The sequence below is a fragment of the Labrus bergylta genome, chromosome 19 (assembly GCF_963930695.1).
Source record: "Labrus bergylta chromosome 19, fLabBer1.1, whole genome shotgun sequence".
Lineage (NCBI taxonomy): Eukaryota > Metazoa > Chordata > Actinopteri > Labriformes > Labridae > Labrus > Labrus bergylta.
Window position 1 is genome coordinate 6,700,666 of NC_089213.1, and position 14,355 is coordinate 6,715,020.

Genomic DNA, 14,355 nt, shown 5'->3' on the forward strand with positions numbered 1-14,355 from the left:
ACGAGGGGTGATTTTTTTAAAACTGCTCCACTTTGATTTTATAATCGATACGTGTTATCCATAGTTAGGTGTGTAGCTGACATGAGTGACAGGTGGGCATGGTGTAACGGTTCATCAAGCGTCTTTAGGTTGACTGAGGCCCTTTCTGAATAGCCACAGTTCAGTATGCAGTACGTACTGTTCAGTATGGAGTTTCAGTATACTGAACTTTCGTGGTCATTCAGTATGCATTTTTTGGGTCCACCTCAGTATACTGAACATTTCAACATGGATACTAACTTCCGGGTTTCATGCAGTATGGATCAGATGCGTGATTTTACCACCCACAATACTGTGCGAAATTACACGTAAATTGGCACGTCACGTGCGCCTCCAAATGAAAACAAACGAGCGTGGATTAATTTAATCAATTTTTAATCTAGAGTTAAAGTCCTGACTGAAATCACTACTTTAAATTAACAACAGAAAATATAACAAATGTCTGCATTATTATAAAACCTTTTCCCCTCTTTAAATAATGATTTCACTATTTAAATGCGTCTTTATTGGTTTATTTTACTTTATATTCCGTATCTTACTGTCTTTCATTTGTACTTTTCTTTATGTACTGTATGTGATTTAGTTAATTAATCTGTCTTTTACTTGAATAAAGCTAAACAAAAAAAAAAACGGGTGGATGCGGCCGGTTCGGGTAACGTAAATGACGTCACTTCCATACTGAATGAATCAGACGAAGTAGGCACAAATATCTGCATACTGTGTGTGCATACTGAATAGTAGGTACTAACAGTATACAGCACGGATAGTACGTACTGCATACTGCCTACTGCATACTGAAAGATTGAGTATGTACTTGGCAATTCGGATACGGCCTGAAAGTTAGGCTGAGACAGCATTTCCAGCATGGAGACCGCCATCGATCGGACTCCAGCACCCCCTGCAGGAACAGACAGGTGACGTCACTCAGGTTTCAAACATTCATATTTACAGACTATGGTTCACACACGCAGCTCGCCCTGAAAACGTCAGGATTTTTTACTGTGGTGTAAAAATCCACTTAAGTCTAATTGAGTTTTCATGAACAACATTTTTTATCACATTTAAATCATTACAGCAGGGTTGGTAAAAAAGTTTTAACAAGCATGATTTTGAAAGTAGCATTCCCTCAGTGCCTCTTCTACACCCCCTCCCCCCCCCCCGTTCTCCCTCAAAAGCCACGCCCCTCACTTACATGCACGAGCGCCGTTGCTCCAGAAGTGGACCTCAGCTCATCTCTTACATTGTGTAGAAACTATATCGACGTCTCATTCAGCAGTAAGTAAACTCACAGTATAAACTCTGTCATCGGTGACGCGCTTTGAGTGTGGGTTAGTGGACGCAAGAGGTAGAGAGCGAGCAGGGAGACAGGGAGGCTTGTGATTGGTTCATCAGATTGGTACCTCGTGGCAGACATTGGTGGAAGTTTTTACAGACTTACAACTGATACAGATGACAGATTTTCTTTGTTCCTTTTTCAGAGAACACGCCAACCCTGCCTTTGAAAAACATTAAATCTGCGATGTGATTCACACGTTATAAAGTGAAACCAAAGAACACGTTCTTTGAACACGGTCTTTAATTTTTGTGCCTTTAACTCTGAAGCATAACAAGGAAGTAAAAATCCATACAAACACGTTATAGTGAGCTTTACATTCCCAATAAAGACGATGGCACAGAAACATGAACGTGCTGCTGGTGTTACAATCTCCAAACACAACAAACATCATCGGTAGTGTCGTCCTGTCGAGGGGCGTCTCTGTTCTGTTCTTTCAACAGGTGGTCTGTTTTCAGTTCAACTTGTGGAAACATTCTCATAAAAAAAAAAAAAAGGTCAACCAGCAGAAACCAGAACATTTGATGATGTCATTAAGAATAAACCAGAAGCGTCCTGCAGTGAGGCTGACTGACACTTCTTCAAACCAAACATTTAACTTCTCTCTGAATGCATGTTTCACTTTTAAAAATCTAAATCTGAAGTCTGTGCTGGGTTCAGGATCTCTTCGATGGCTTTCGTAACAGATATAGTTGTGTTTGTTCCCATTTGACAGACAGGTGTTTACACCTTTAGGTCCGGAGTGCAGGTAGCTCGTCCCTCCTCTCATGAACCATCATGCTCAATATCAGACTGCATGATCAGACCATTAACAGCGTGACGATGCCGCCTGACGTTCCAGAACAGCGCTAGGAAACAAGAAACAAGATCTTTAAAAAGATCTAAACTTTCACACTGTCGGGTTTGCAAGAAAAATACGTAGCATGCAACAACACGTTTGCAAGTAAAGTCACAGAGTAAGGTTGATGCCACGTCTTAAAAACAATCTCTGTTATTCTGGTGATCCAACGTTTCGAAAAGTGATGAAACTTCAGATCTTCAGTCGTATTTTTCACCAAAACACTGCTGCAAGTTAAACACAGAGAACTTCACCAGCACGTTTTGTATAATTCAGACCCTGGGTGCTGGAGTTTGTCTGCAATGTTTAGAAAGAAGAAAAAGAATTGACCCCAAATTAGGTGCCTTTGGTTTCTACTTTCGCTACCTTAGTGTTAAAATAGTTTAAATGTTCCTGGTATGGTATTCAAGTTTTAAAGTCTGGTATTGTGACAACCCCAAAGTGGGCGTGTATTCTTTATTTCCTGCTCCAAAGACGGTTTAAATTCTGGACTTCAATTCAAAATCAAAGTCCTTTTAAAAGTCACATATTCTCGTCCTTTTAAACCAGAAGTTTCCTGTTCTAAATCCACTCTGATTTCGAATGCAAGGAGTAGTGCTTTAAAATTCAAATTCTGCATGAAATGTCAGTTATCTTAAAAAGGTATCTCCCCCCCCCCCCCGCAAAATATCTCTGCGATGTCTTTGTTTCAGTGCCGAAACAAATGAATTTGTGCAATTTAGAAAGCATGTTTTTGGTAAATAATTCAGGGGGTCCTCAGTCTGTAAGGACTTGGGTTTGGAACCTGAGGGTCGCTGAATCGATACAGGCCAAAGTATTGAAGTTGGAGAGATGCACCTCCTGAGTCTCTCTCGCTCTTAGGCAAGACACCGAACCACAAACAGCCCTGTAGCGCCCCCTGTGGAGCAGCCTCACTCTGACATCTCTCCATTAATGCACGATCACAGGTCCTGTTTGTGCACGTGTGTGTTTCGGACCTATAATTAAAGCCAAGGACCTCATATTGTGTGCCTCAGACTTCTGTTTTGTTGCTGCAGTATCCATCTTGTACCGTGATAACCGTCGTCCAGGGCGCTCAGACAGGAGCCGGGCCGGCGCACGTGTGAACTTCATGCAAAGTACTTAGGAACACAAAAAGTAGGAGAGGATCTGTGTGTCATCAGAGGGAGACTGACTTAAATCCACAGAACAAACACAAAGCTGTGTTTGTAAAGCTGCAAACCTACCGGACGCCATGTTTACAAATTCACTCAGCCTGGACTTGAAAAGAACACTGAAGAGACCGGGAGCCTCCGCTTCAGTAATCATGTTCCTCTTTAACTTCTGAAAAGCGGACACCGTGCATAAAGTTCATCTGTACTTTGGTGCCTTGGAGAATATCCACACTAAACTTCTTAGATCCCCTAAAATCCGCTCTGATGATGATACAGCTGTTTCATCTTGTAGTGTTTCACGATGCGGCGGCTTGTATGAGTTTACATTTTCCTCCTCCTGGAGTTGATTCTGCATATTTCTGCTCATTCCAGCTGTGTGTGTGTTTGATTGTTTTGCGTTACATTGGGTTCATTTCTCCTTCCTCAGAATGTACCGAAGGCACACGGTGACTGTCTGTCAGAACATCAGAGAGGGAAAAGTCCAACAGGACAAGAAATGAAAAGCTAACAAGATAAAATGCAACAGGCTATTTTCTGAAATACTGCATATCATCGTCTTTTTTTGACATTCACAACCCCTCCTGTGATTATAGTCGTAGTATTCATCGATGCTGAACTCAACGCTCAGGTGACGACATGAATATAAACTGCAGGTCGAGAGTGTTGAACATAAAGTGACACGAGTACAACGTCTATCAGTTTGTAATTAGTGTGCAATACAACATGTGAGTCCGGCTGCAGGAGCTGACTCTGTGGGCCAAGTCCGTCTGTGGTGATGTCACACATCTGCTGTGATGTCACAAATCCTGCATCTCTTATATACAGGTGAGATACAGGTGGACTCAGCCTCTGTGGAAAAGAAACAACTCTGTTAATTATGAGGAAAACAGTCATCAGAGCATTAGTGTGTGTGTGTGTGTGTGTGTGTGTGTGTGTGTGTGTGTGTGTGTGTGTGTGTGTGTGTGTGTGTGTGTGTGTGTGTGTGTGTGTGTGTGTGTGTGTGTGTGTGTGTGTGTGTGTGTGTGTGTGTACTAGGGCTGTCACAGTAACAGATTTTCAAACTTCGGCTTTTCAGACTGCTCTTTTTCTGCAAAATTGCCGTAACTAAACTCAGCCGTCATCAAGTCAAGATGATCAGACATTAAGGAAACATGCTATGTTGAAGTGCTGGCTTCTCTGACAACAATGCAGCAGCCAGTATGTCCTCCTTCTAACTTTAGATTCTGCTCCTGAATGCTCTGGATTTGTTTGGACCAGAGAATTTAGGCGGTTTTGGACGCCCCTCGGTTTGCCAGATATGAGACCAGTTATCAGGTCAAACCAACAGGTGTAGCAGCGATGGAAGCGGACAAGAGAAGTGGTTCAGATAGAAGTGATTGTACCCGACCTAAAAAGCCTCTGCATGTTTCTAATAAGCTCCACGAGCAGAAACGTGCTCAAACTAGGATCAATATTGGAGATGCTTTTGAAAAATGGAGAGAGGTTAGAACACAGAAAGGTTTACAGACCGATGCAGAGCTGGCTAAACACTGAAGCTTCAGTGTCCACCACATGGCAACCTGCATGAGCATCCACTCTAGAGAGGAGGGGGCGGGGGGAGACAGCTCTCTACAATGTTTAGAATTTAGACTGCAGTACCCATTTTAAACACTACGGGGCCGGGGTTACATATTGCTCCTTTAAAGCTTCAGATCTACTTGAAGCTTTACCTTTAACTTGGAACACTTGAGTAGAAGTAACATGTTTAACTCGTCTGTGTTTTATGACTCCCTAATAAAAGATTCTTCTAGATCAACATCATGATGAAAACCTGCTGATCAACTGGAGGTGACGAGTGACACACAGATGGAGCTGAAGCAACAGTTGGCTCGGGTCCGTTTAGCTTAAATCCACTTTTAAAGTTAGTTTAAATAATAATAAGTCTTAAAATATATGAAAGAAAGTGTAGGGTATAGAATAAGTAAGATAGCTGGATAGTTATGAATCAACGACTCAGAGAGGAGGGGTGGGATTTTTAAGTTTTAAGTTCTGGTTTTTGTGTTTGGGGGGGGGGGGGGGGGGTTTCGGGTTGCATGGTGACACTCCGGCTTACATCACTGAGCTGCTGAAGCGGATCAACACCAGCAGGGCTCTGAGGTCCTCTGATGATCTTTTGACCTGTAGTCTTCACCTTTGCGTTAAGGGAATGTGCAAATGTTGAGTTTAAATGACAAAATCAGTCCGAGCAGAGAAGTTTAGAAACCCTGATGTAAGCTTTAAAAACACGACTTTCAAGATGCTCATTCAACCCTTGCATGATGTGTCTCCATCACCGCTCACAGACATGACTCAGAGGACGTATTAACCATAAAGTACTCTTTAAAAACAAAAAAGTATAACACTTATATGGGGATTCATCCCTACAGTACAGATTATACTCTTGTACTATGTGTATCGTCTTTATTTAAAACAGACGTACAGTATCAGTCCAGTATCTCTTCTATCTGGCTTTTTATTGGTAACATAATGGCGCCTCTGTGAACAGATGATTATAAAAGCTGAAGAAGGAGATGAGACGCCTCGGGCTGATAAACTGAATTATGTGAATCTCCCACAGGATGTGTGCTGCTCTCTGTCTGAGGTTTCACACCGATTGGACAAAGTCACAGCGAGTTCTCTATGGCAACAGGATCTAAATAGATTCAACGTGGCCTCGCTCTGGGTGTGTGTGTGTGTGTGTGTGTGTGTGGTTAATTTAGCACAACTTAAATAGACTAACATTGAGCCACTGTATCAGATCAGTTAAACCTGATGCACAAAGCCCTGCTCGATAATCCGATATGAAAACAAACTCGTCTTTCCGTGGTGGATGTTTGACGGTGAAATGAAACATAAGCACACACACACCGATCCTACCGCTGAGGTCAGCTCCACCTTCTGAACACCTTCTCGTCCCTGTGCTGCTAAAAGATTAGAAATATTGTCACAGGGTCTTTTTCTGCCCTAACAGAATCAACACTGAACACACAAAGAAGGTCGAGGTCTGTGTGTACATTGTGTCGTTGTAAACAATAGTGTGTTTGTTGTTTGAGTTTCAGAGTTTTAGGGCTGTTTGTTTTTCACCAGCCAGGTAAAGGAAACATTTAAAGACTGTAAGTTAGGCTACTTTTTGATACCGCAGCGTACCTGCCCCCACAGGACTGGAGTTTCATTACAACAGGAATAACAGGTTATTCGTAATTGATTACAAGTATTGTATCTAGGTTTGAAATTCTGTTGTTGTGACAACCCTATCAAAATGTAACCAAAACAGGAAACGAGAGGGACATAAGGAGCTCACCTGAAGTCTAATTTGTCTTCACCTTGTCCTTCACAGACATGACCTTCTCTTTGTGTTCCCTGCTCTCTATCATGTCATCAGTCTCTTTGCCCTCCTCTTCCTGTTCTCCTTCCTCCTCATCCTCCGCGCCGAGGAGGACGCTCTGTCGCACGCTGACGGAGATCACCAGCGCCTGGATGATCCCGTAGAGCAGAGCGAACTGCGGGAGATACTCCTGAACCAGCCAGAGTAATCCTGCCATCCCCACTGTGGACACAAAGAACATGGCCATGCCGTGAAGCCACAGCCTCAGGGCCCCCGTGACCCCCAGAACCTCCAGGACCAGCTTGGCCGGGGGGGACACGGTCCACAGGAAGCCGACCACAAACAAGTCAAACAGGTGGCGGAGGAAGTTGAAGCAGATCTCATGGTGCTCTGGATGGATTTCCACCTTCAAGCCGTTTACAAAGAGTCTGAAGGGAGATGTTCTGGGAGGGGTGGGAGAGGGAGGTGGTGTACCGTAGTCTGAGAAGTCCCCGTCAACATCTTCTCCATTCCGACCATCCCGTTGTTTTCTTCTTCTTACTCCGCTTGGTTCCGTTTTTCTTGGCCAGGGAAGGTAAGAAGTTGGCATATAGTTACTCCACCATCTGGAAACCAGCTGTGAGCTTGGTCGGGTCTCCTGCTTTCCTGCACGTAGAACTTCGATCTCCATGGGCTGAAGCTTCTCCTGCGCCTCCCAGAACTCCTCTGCCGGACTGCAGATGTCACTCTGACGTCCCCATCCTCCCCAGACCCAAGAGATCCACCCCCTGCTGCCCCGGCTGACCTGCTTCTGTTCCTCAGCTGTTACTGTGGGTGTATTCTCAGACTCTACTTTACTGCTGCTGCTGCTGCCGCCCCAGGAGCGAACCCACCCCCACGCCCGGCCCACCACAGCTGTCATCCTCCCTCACCGAGCCGCCTGGAGGTGAATTAAAAAGGAGTTCACTAAAGTTTGATTTAAGCTCCTCTTGCTTGAGTCAGCCAAGCAGCTACGTGAGCTCACTGGGAAAGCACGCACGCACTGCCAGCTCAGCCGTTAAGTTGCAGCACTTGTCGACAAGGCCTGGGCAGAGTTATGTGCCACAGAAACACCTGTGGGTGTGTTTGAGCAGGTAAATGTACAAAGAGGGGAGGGGGGGGGGCAGCTTTCACAGATTGGCAGCATTTAGAAGTGCAGCTTCTCAGCTACATGTCTTTGGTTTCACCTGACACCTTTTGGGAACCATCCAGGATGATAACTGTGCAGGTTAACACAAGCGAACAAACTTTTACGTCGTCGTAGGCTTCAGGTCGATGCCGTCAGTGTGTTTGGCAGAAACTCTTTAACACCTGCAAAGAAAAGAAAACACATTTTAAATCCAGCCTGTCAACGACACTGTTAAAAGGTTGGCTACTGTTTTTTTAAATCACCAGAAGTTGCAGACGCCTGAATTGCACAAATACTTTGGCAACGTATTTAATCTCTCTTTTCTGACTGAAGATCTGTAACTTTTCTAACGCCTCGGTTCTTGTGGATACTATTGATTGATTATAGAAATAACAGAGATCGCATGCCACCAATATGAGATGAATTCAAATGTCTTATTGAGTCGTGTTTATAGTTTTATTTTCCTTCTCTTACCTTTTGTCAGTTTTTACAGTTTAATTCATCTTTACACTTAAATACAAACACATTTTTATGACATTACACTTGCAACTTTTAACACAAAACACTTTCTCTTCTTGTGACAGATTTTCTTCAGCCTGATTTTGTCCTCTTGAAACAAACAAATCAAATGTAACTAATTTTATCAACTGTCAGCTAACGCCAGTCTGTGTCACACATCTATACAGTTGTGTGATCTTATTTGAACCCAGCTAACCTGTAAAAAATGACCTCATCTGACCTGCACACTGTGAAATAACTCACCTGTACATTTAGCTAAGTTAGCCTTTTGCTAACCTGTAATTATTTCTTCACTCCGCCAACCTGCTCATCATCACTTCGCTGACATTTCAGTTCCACCACAGTTTCAAAGGATTAAACGGTTCAGTCTTCCTGTCTAATGCCAGGAGAACCATTTGAGAGTTTAAAATTGGGTAATTAATCCGATGATAGGTAATAAAACGCTCACCTTCACCGACGCTAGCTGGTGGCTGTCTGTCACAACAGAGGAGCTAAGTTAGCTCTCCCAGTTAGCATCACACACGTCTCTCGTCTCACGCCCAAAACTTGGTCAACTTTTTTTTAGTGTTTTCTCGTTCACACGGCAGAGTGTGTGTCCTCTGTGTTTGGAGAATACAGTCGGAGCTGAATGATGAGATGTACCGGCCGGGTTCGGTACCGAGAGCCCGTTAAAAAAAAAAAAACAACACAGTCCGGAGTCCTGCTGTCGGCTCGGGCTCAGCCGTTTACCGAATTTAGAGAACAAAGACGAAGAAGAAGAAGAAGAAGAAGACGACGAAGAAGAACAGGTCCGGTCTGCACCTTCACAATAAAACTCCCTGCAGGTCACCCTGAAGCTCCTGGGCTTTCACAAAAAGCTGCCAAACTCAAAAGATTACTGCAGCTTCTCACTCCTAGTGTGGATACATGAATCTATCCTTAAGGTAGCGTCACCTCCAGATCCCATCGCGGGGTTACAGGACAAAGTGTGCAGCACAGGGCAGAATATCTTTATTGCACGGGTGTAGATTTAGGGCGTGGTCGCCAACAGTACATTCATGATTCAGCATTTCGTAACATGCAATCAGGTGGTTAAACTGTAGGTTTATTTATAGAGCACGTTTCAACAACAAGGCAAATCAAAGTGCTTCACACAAGACATCAAAAAGCATCATGACAGAGGAAAGAAAAGAAACATTAAAATAGAACATAAAAAAATAAAATAAAAATCACTGGAATTAGTCAATCTGAACATATGTTCAAATAAAAATAATTCAAATGAAATTAATTGAAATAAATAAAGTAAAAAATATTAAAAGAGTTAAAACTTACAGTGCAGAGTTAAAATCTTATTAAAGTTGTTTAATGAAAGGCAGCTGTAAACAGGTGAGTCTTCAACCTCGATTTAGAAGAGCTGAGAGTTTCCGCACCCTGTAAAAATAACTCTTTCTTTCAAACAGGACTCCTTATGAAAGAGAGAGCTCCCTTTACAACAGTCTTTCTGCAGACATCACGTTTACTATTTTTTTTATAAACCTATTTCATACTTTTATCTTGACATAGTTCATTCATTACCAACTTCTCTGTAAACGTGTGCTAGTTTAGTCAATGGGTAAGTGTGTGTATGAAAGTTGCAGTAACATCTTTTGATCTTTGCACAATAAATACACAAAATACACAACAAGATTATTTACAGTCCAGGCAGAGGGAGAAAACTGAGTTTTTTTTAAAGGGTGGCTGGTTGAATCCCCCTGATGAAACAAGCTGTTCTTAATGACTACAAACAAACTACTTTTATTTTCCTACAATACAGTTGAGAAAAATGTATTCTGTATTTGAAAAAGTTTCTGATAGAGTTTCTTGTTTCATCTTATTTTGGCCATGTCAATTCACAAGTCTGAAACTTTTGGTTCAAAGCAAACACATTTCTTCAGTAGGGACTTGAGTTGGGGATAGGAGGGTTGCTGGATAAAGTCCCAGTGTGCACTACGTCTTGAAACTGGTAAGGTGCCAGTTCTCTTCCTGAGCACTGCCACGATGCTTATCAAACCCTGAACTGCTCAGGCACCCTTTAATGTGCAGCCCCCCCTCGCTTTGACATCTCTCCCTTTGAATTCGTGTTCATGGGATCCTGTTTGTGCATTCCAGTCACTCTCAAGATTGTAAAAGTAATTTCCCCTTGTGGGATTATTAAGGATCTTCTCTCCAACATGTGCGCATCAGACTGCATGGTAAAAAAGCAAATGTTCCATACTTGGTTCAGTGAACTTCTGATTTGAGTCAAGACAAAATCTCCTTCAGGATCACAGTATCCACATCACTTCAAACTTTGATCACCAGAGAGATGAGAAGTTTGCATTTAAATAATAGACTGAATAGAAACCTGGTACATCAAACCCACAGTGGTTAATTACATCTTCTGACCATTTCAGGGATGAAGTTTTAATCTTCCAGCTGCTTTACTTCTACAAAAGATAGACATGTATTTAACACTGTATGCAGATAAAGTTAGCTACATGAACACAGATCACCATGACTAATGCCATGAGCCAAAATGCTTAACTAGTTAGTCAAGTTGTACAAATTGCACGTGTTGCTGGGGCTTTTTAGCCTCTGTAGTTGTCCCAGACAAACCCTTCTGACTTTACTTCTACAGAAACACTTCAGTACTGGTTATCCAAGCACTTTCACATCCCCAAAACAAACTTCTCTTTATTCCAATCAAATCTTCAGACAAAAAGACAAGAGTCACAGTACTGTCAACTGTTTATTTAAATATATGCACAAGACATGAACGACGGTCTTCTTCTCCAAGACTCCTTCGACATCTGTGCTCCAGCTTGATCAACCACAGCTCGACCTGAAAAATGAAAAAAATATTTCGTCAGCTGTGCCCGACTGAAAACAAACTCTTCAAAAACAGAAGCTCTGGTAGTCCGAGCGTCTCAGTGCGCTGCGAGTAAAACTTCAGTTTAAATCAGACGAACCGAAATCTGAATCATCATCGACAAAACTCAGAAACCAGAGCTGCAGGATCATTTTATACATGTCCACATATACATTTTAACACCAACTACCCACACTCTAATAAACATCAATACTTACAGCTGTTGCTGTCACTGCTGAGTTCCTTCCAGCCAAGTGTGAGCTATAAACAAAAACCAGATATGAATTAGTACCAACAAGTGACAAAAATAGAGAAGCGATCACAGCCACAAACCAGGTTCATGGATGTTTCAAACTCATTCACTGCAATCATTTTCCAAAACGGAAAAAATCAATCATGGCAGCACACTTCATCCAGCATGCTGCACAATGTGCTGGGATGGACAACCATACATCTCATCGCCTTCATGGAGGTCATAATCCTGCATGTTAAGTCAACATGTGACCAGCAGAGGGCGACAAAGGGAGTCTGGGCAAATAGATGCAGGGTTGTGGAGTCTGTACTTCACAAACTCAACTAGAAATGTTCCATACAGGAAGCACAATGGATTACATTGAGAGTGAAACAGTTGTGACTTCCTGTGTTCCTGGAGCCCACCAGGATATTAAAAAACAAACAAAGATCTGTAGTTTTCTCTGTAAATCAAGTTTAAAACATCCAATCACTGGTGTGTCTTTGTGGTCAGTGCACTGTGAAGACATCTTCATGCTTTTGTCAGAGACTCTAGTCTAAGAAATCATCATCCCACAAGAATCAGCAGAGAGGACAAAGGCCTCTTTTATTTTTCAAACTTACCGAAAGGTGACGTTACATTCAGCTGCTCCGTTGTGGACACTGTGGCAAGAAAAGAAAACATCATCAGAACCAGTTCTACTCTGTGCAGTGTGAGGTGTTAATCTAGTAAGCTGCATGATCAGTGCACTGTGAAAGAGCATCACGGTTAATCAGAGACTCTAGTCTAGTGAATCATCATGTAACAGGTTTTTTGAGGGATTCTGCAGATCATCAGGGGGGGGGTTCAGAGATACTCACCATCAGGTCAGGGCTGCACACTGATCTCACTCAGAGGGATCCCGAAGGAGTACGCAGGCATGAACTTCTGCAGCATCCTGAAACAACAGAGGGCTCAAACATCAGCAAATCATGTTTATGCAGCACATGGTAGACGCCATTTTGCTTCCCTCTCTGCTATGCACTGAAGTCTTAAAGCTTCCAAATTTAACACAAAACTAATGCTACTGCACAGATTGTATGATCATGGAGTCAGAAACATTTAGACCAACCATTTCTTTAACTCACCTTAATCAAATCCGCTCTCTAATCCACCTGTAGATCCATGAATCATCATTTAGAGAAACATCTCACAGGTTGCAGTCATCGTGTTTCTGCTCCTCCATTACAGTCTGATCTCTCTGCAGCCACACCACGTGGAGGCCACGGAGGGACCTGCGCAGGCGCTGTTGCTCGCTCCATCCCGCCCAGAGGAGAAATTAAAAAACCCTTTAAAAGGAGACTTAGCATGTTCTATAGTTACACCTGCAGGTTTCCTAAAACTAACTTTACAGAGTTAAATCTCAATGTCTGCTGAAGAGCTTGTGGCTGCAGCTCGGAGGGTTAACCGAGAGGAAGAGACCGAGAAGTGCTCCGCTCATCCTTTTTATATAAGCGGGGGTCCTTAACAGCGCTACGTCATTTACGTTCCCTCTGCACTGCCTGTTTGTTAATTGATTTCGTTCTTTATTCGACATTTTCAATCTTAAACTGTTGAATATTTCACACATTAATCCAAACATATTATCCAGATGAAAAAATAAAACGGTTACAACCAAAATTACCAGAAAACAACCAACAGCGAAATATGTAGGCTATAATAACTTGAAATAGCCTGATCACAATGAAAGAAATCAAAATATAATTGGGCGGCTCAAGTCATTCAAAGGGCTCAAGGTACATAACTTTTTCCAAATTTTTTAACGCTTCAAAATTTGAGATAACTTAAAAATTTACATTTATGAACAGGCAATATCATTAACCTGTAAAAGTTTGGTTTTAAAACTTCGATTATTTTCGATACTACAGATCATTAATAGGCTGTATCAGATATTAAAAACACGTTTGAAAAGCATCATAAAATGCAAAAGCCTAATTCACACATTTCTCAGCTCATTTGGCTTCTCAAAGTTACATTGACCTCTCTTGACAAACAGACAAATAGCAGAGGACGACACTCTGTCTAAATTGCAGAAATACGTTGGCAACTTATTTGTGCAATTTATCAGTGTGCAGGAATCTTTGGTAATTAAAAACAATTGATTACCCATTGTGTATTAGGTGACACTTCTAAATAGTTTCTGTGGTAAATAGTCTTAATAGTATCGTATCAAAGTTACATTTGACATCAACATGTAAATATGCCAGATTTTAGACTAAATGCTGATTTCCATCTGTTTCCATTTCTCTCGGCAGGTTGGTGGTTCCTACGCATACAAATGTACATAAATCCACAATGACAAACAAAAACAAACAACAACATAAACTGTACATTAGTTGACAGAGACACATTTATATAAACATGGGCGGTTCTAGGCAGGGGCCAACAGGGGCCAGTGAGCTTGCCCCCCCCCCCCCCCCCCGTGGCCACCCCTCCAAAAGGAAGAGCCACCCCTCAAAACACATACACAGTATTTGACTCAACAACCGGACTCACAATCTAGTATTAAATACTGTTACTGAAACAAATTTAAATCATGGTATTTTATGTTGTGCATAATATATATATATCTTTAAAGTGATCATCTTTGTCTATTTTTCACCTGGGTTTAATGTTCCTCTCTGACAAAACAACTGGCCCCCGTTTGGCCCCCTTGGTGAAAGTGGTCTAGAACCGCCACTGTATATAAAGCATAAGAAGCGGCTGTGCGATGTTGTTCACAACAAATAACTTTTATACGTTTAATTAATTCATCAAACAAACAACCAATTAAATACAGACATAATATCTCAAATCTTGAAGAGAGCGGGGCGACTGTGGCTCAGTTGGTCGAGTCGTCGCCTCT

At 42.2% G+C, this 14,355-nt stretch overlaps 1 protein-coding gene and 1 non-coding gene across 2 annotated transcripts; both read right to left on the reverse strand.

Moving 5' to 3' along the window:
* Nucleotides 1–1,597: 1,597 nt before the first annotated feature.
* c19h6orf47 (chromosome 19 C6orf47 homolog) lies at nt 1,598–9,353 on the reverse strand. The gene is made up of 3 exons (XM_065947938.1): nt 8,822–9,353; nt 6,684–8,036; nt 1,598–4,213 (listed from the first exon to the last, which is right to left on the reverse strand). Exon 2 carries the CDS (start codon nt 7,606–7,608, stop codon nt 6,691–6,693), a length of 918 nt encoding a protein of 305 aa, XP_065804010.1. The 5' UTR covers nt 7,609–8,036; nt 8,822–9,353; the 3' UTR covers nt 1,598–4,213; nt 6,684–6,690.
* Nucleotides 9,354–11,977: 2,624 nt separating this feature from the next.
* Nucleotides 11,978–12,046, reverse strand: LOC114920966 (small nucleolar RNA SNORD52). The gene has a single exon (XR_003809256.1). It is a non-coding gene; the product is annotated as a small nucleolar RNA SNORD52 (small nucleolar RNA).
* Between the last annotated feature and the right edge of the window lie 2,309 nt (nt 12,047–14,355).

What these genes read in the sequence shown, in the direction of transcription:
- c19h6orf47 (XM_065947938.1), bottom strand. Translation starts at nt 7,608, where the DNA reads ATGACAGCTGTGGTGGGCCGGGCGTGGGGGTGGGTTCGCTCCTGGGGC.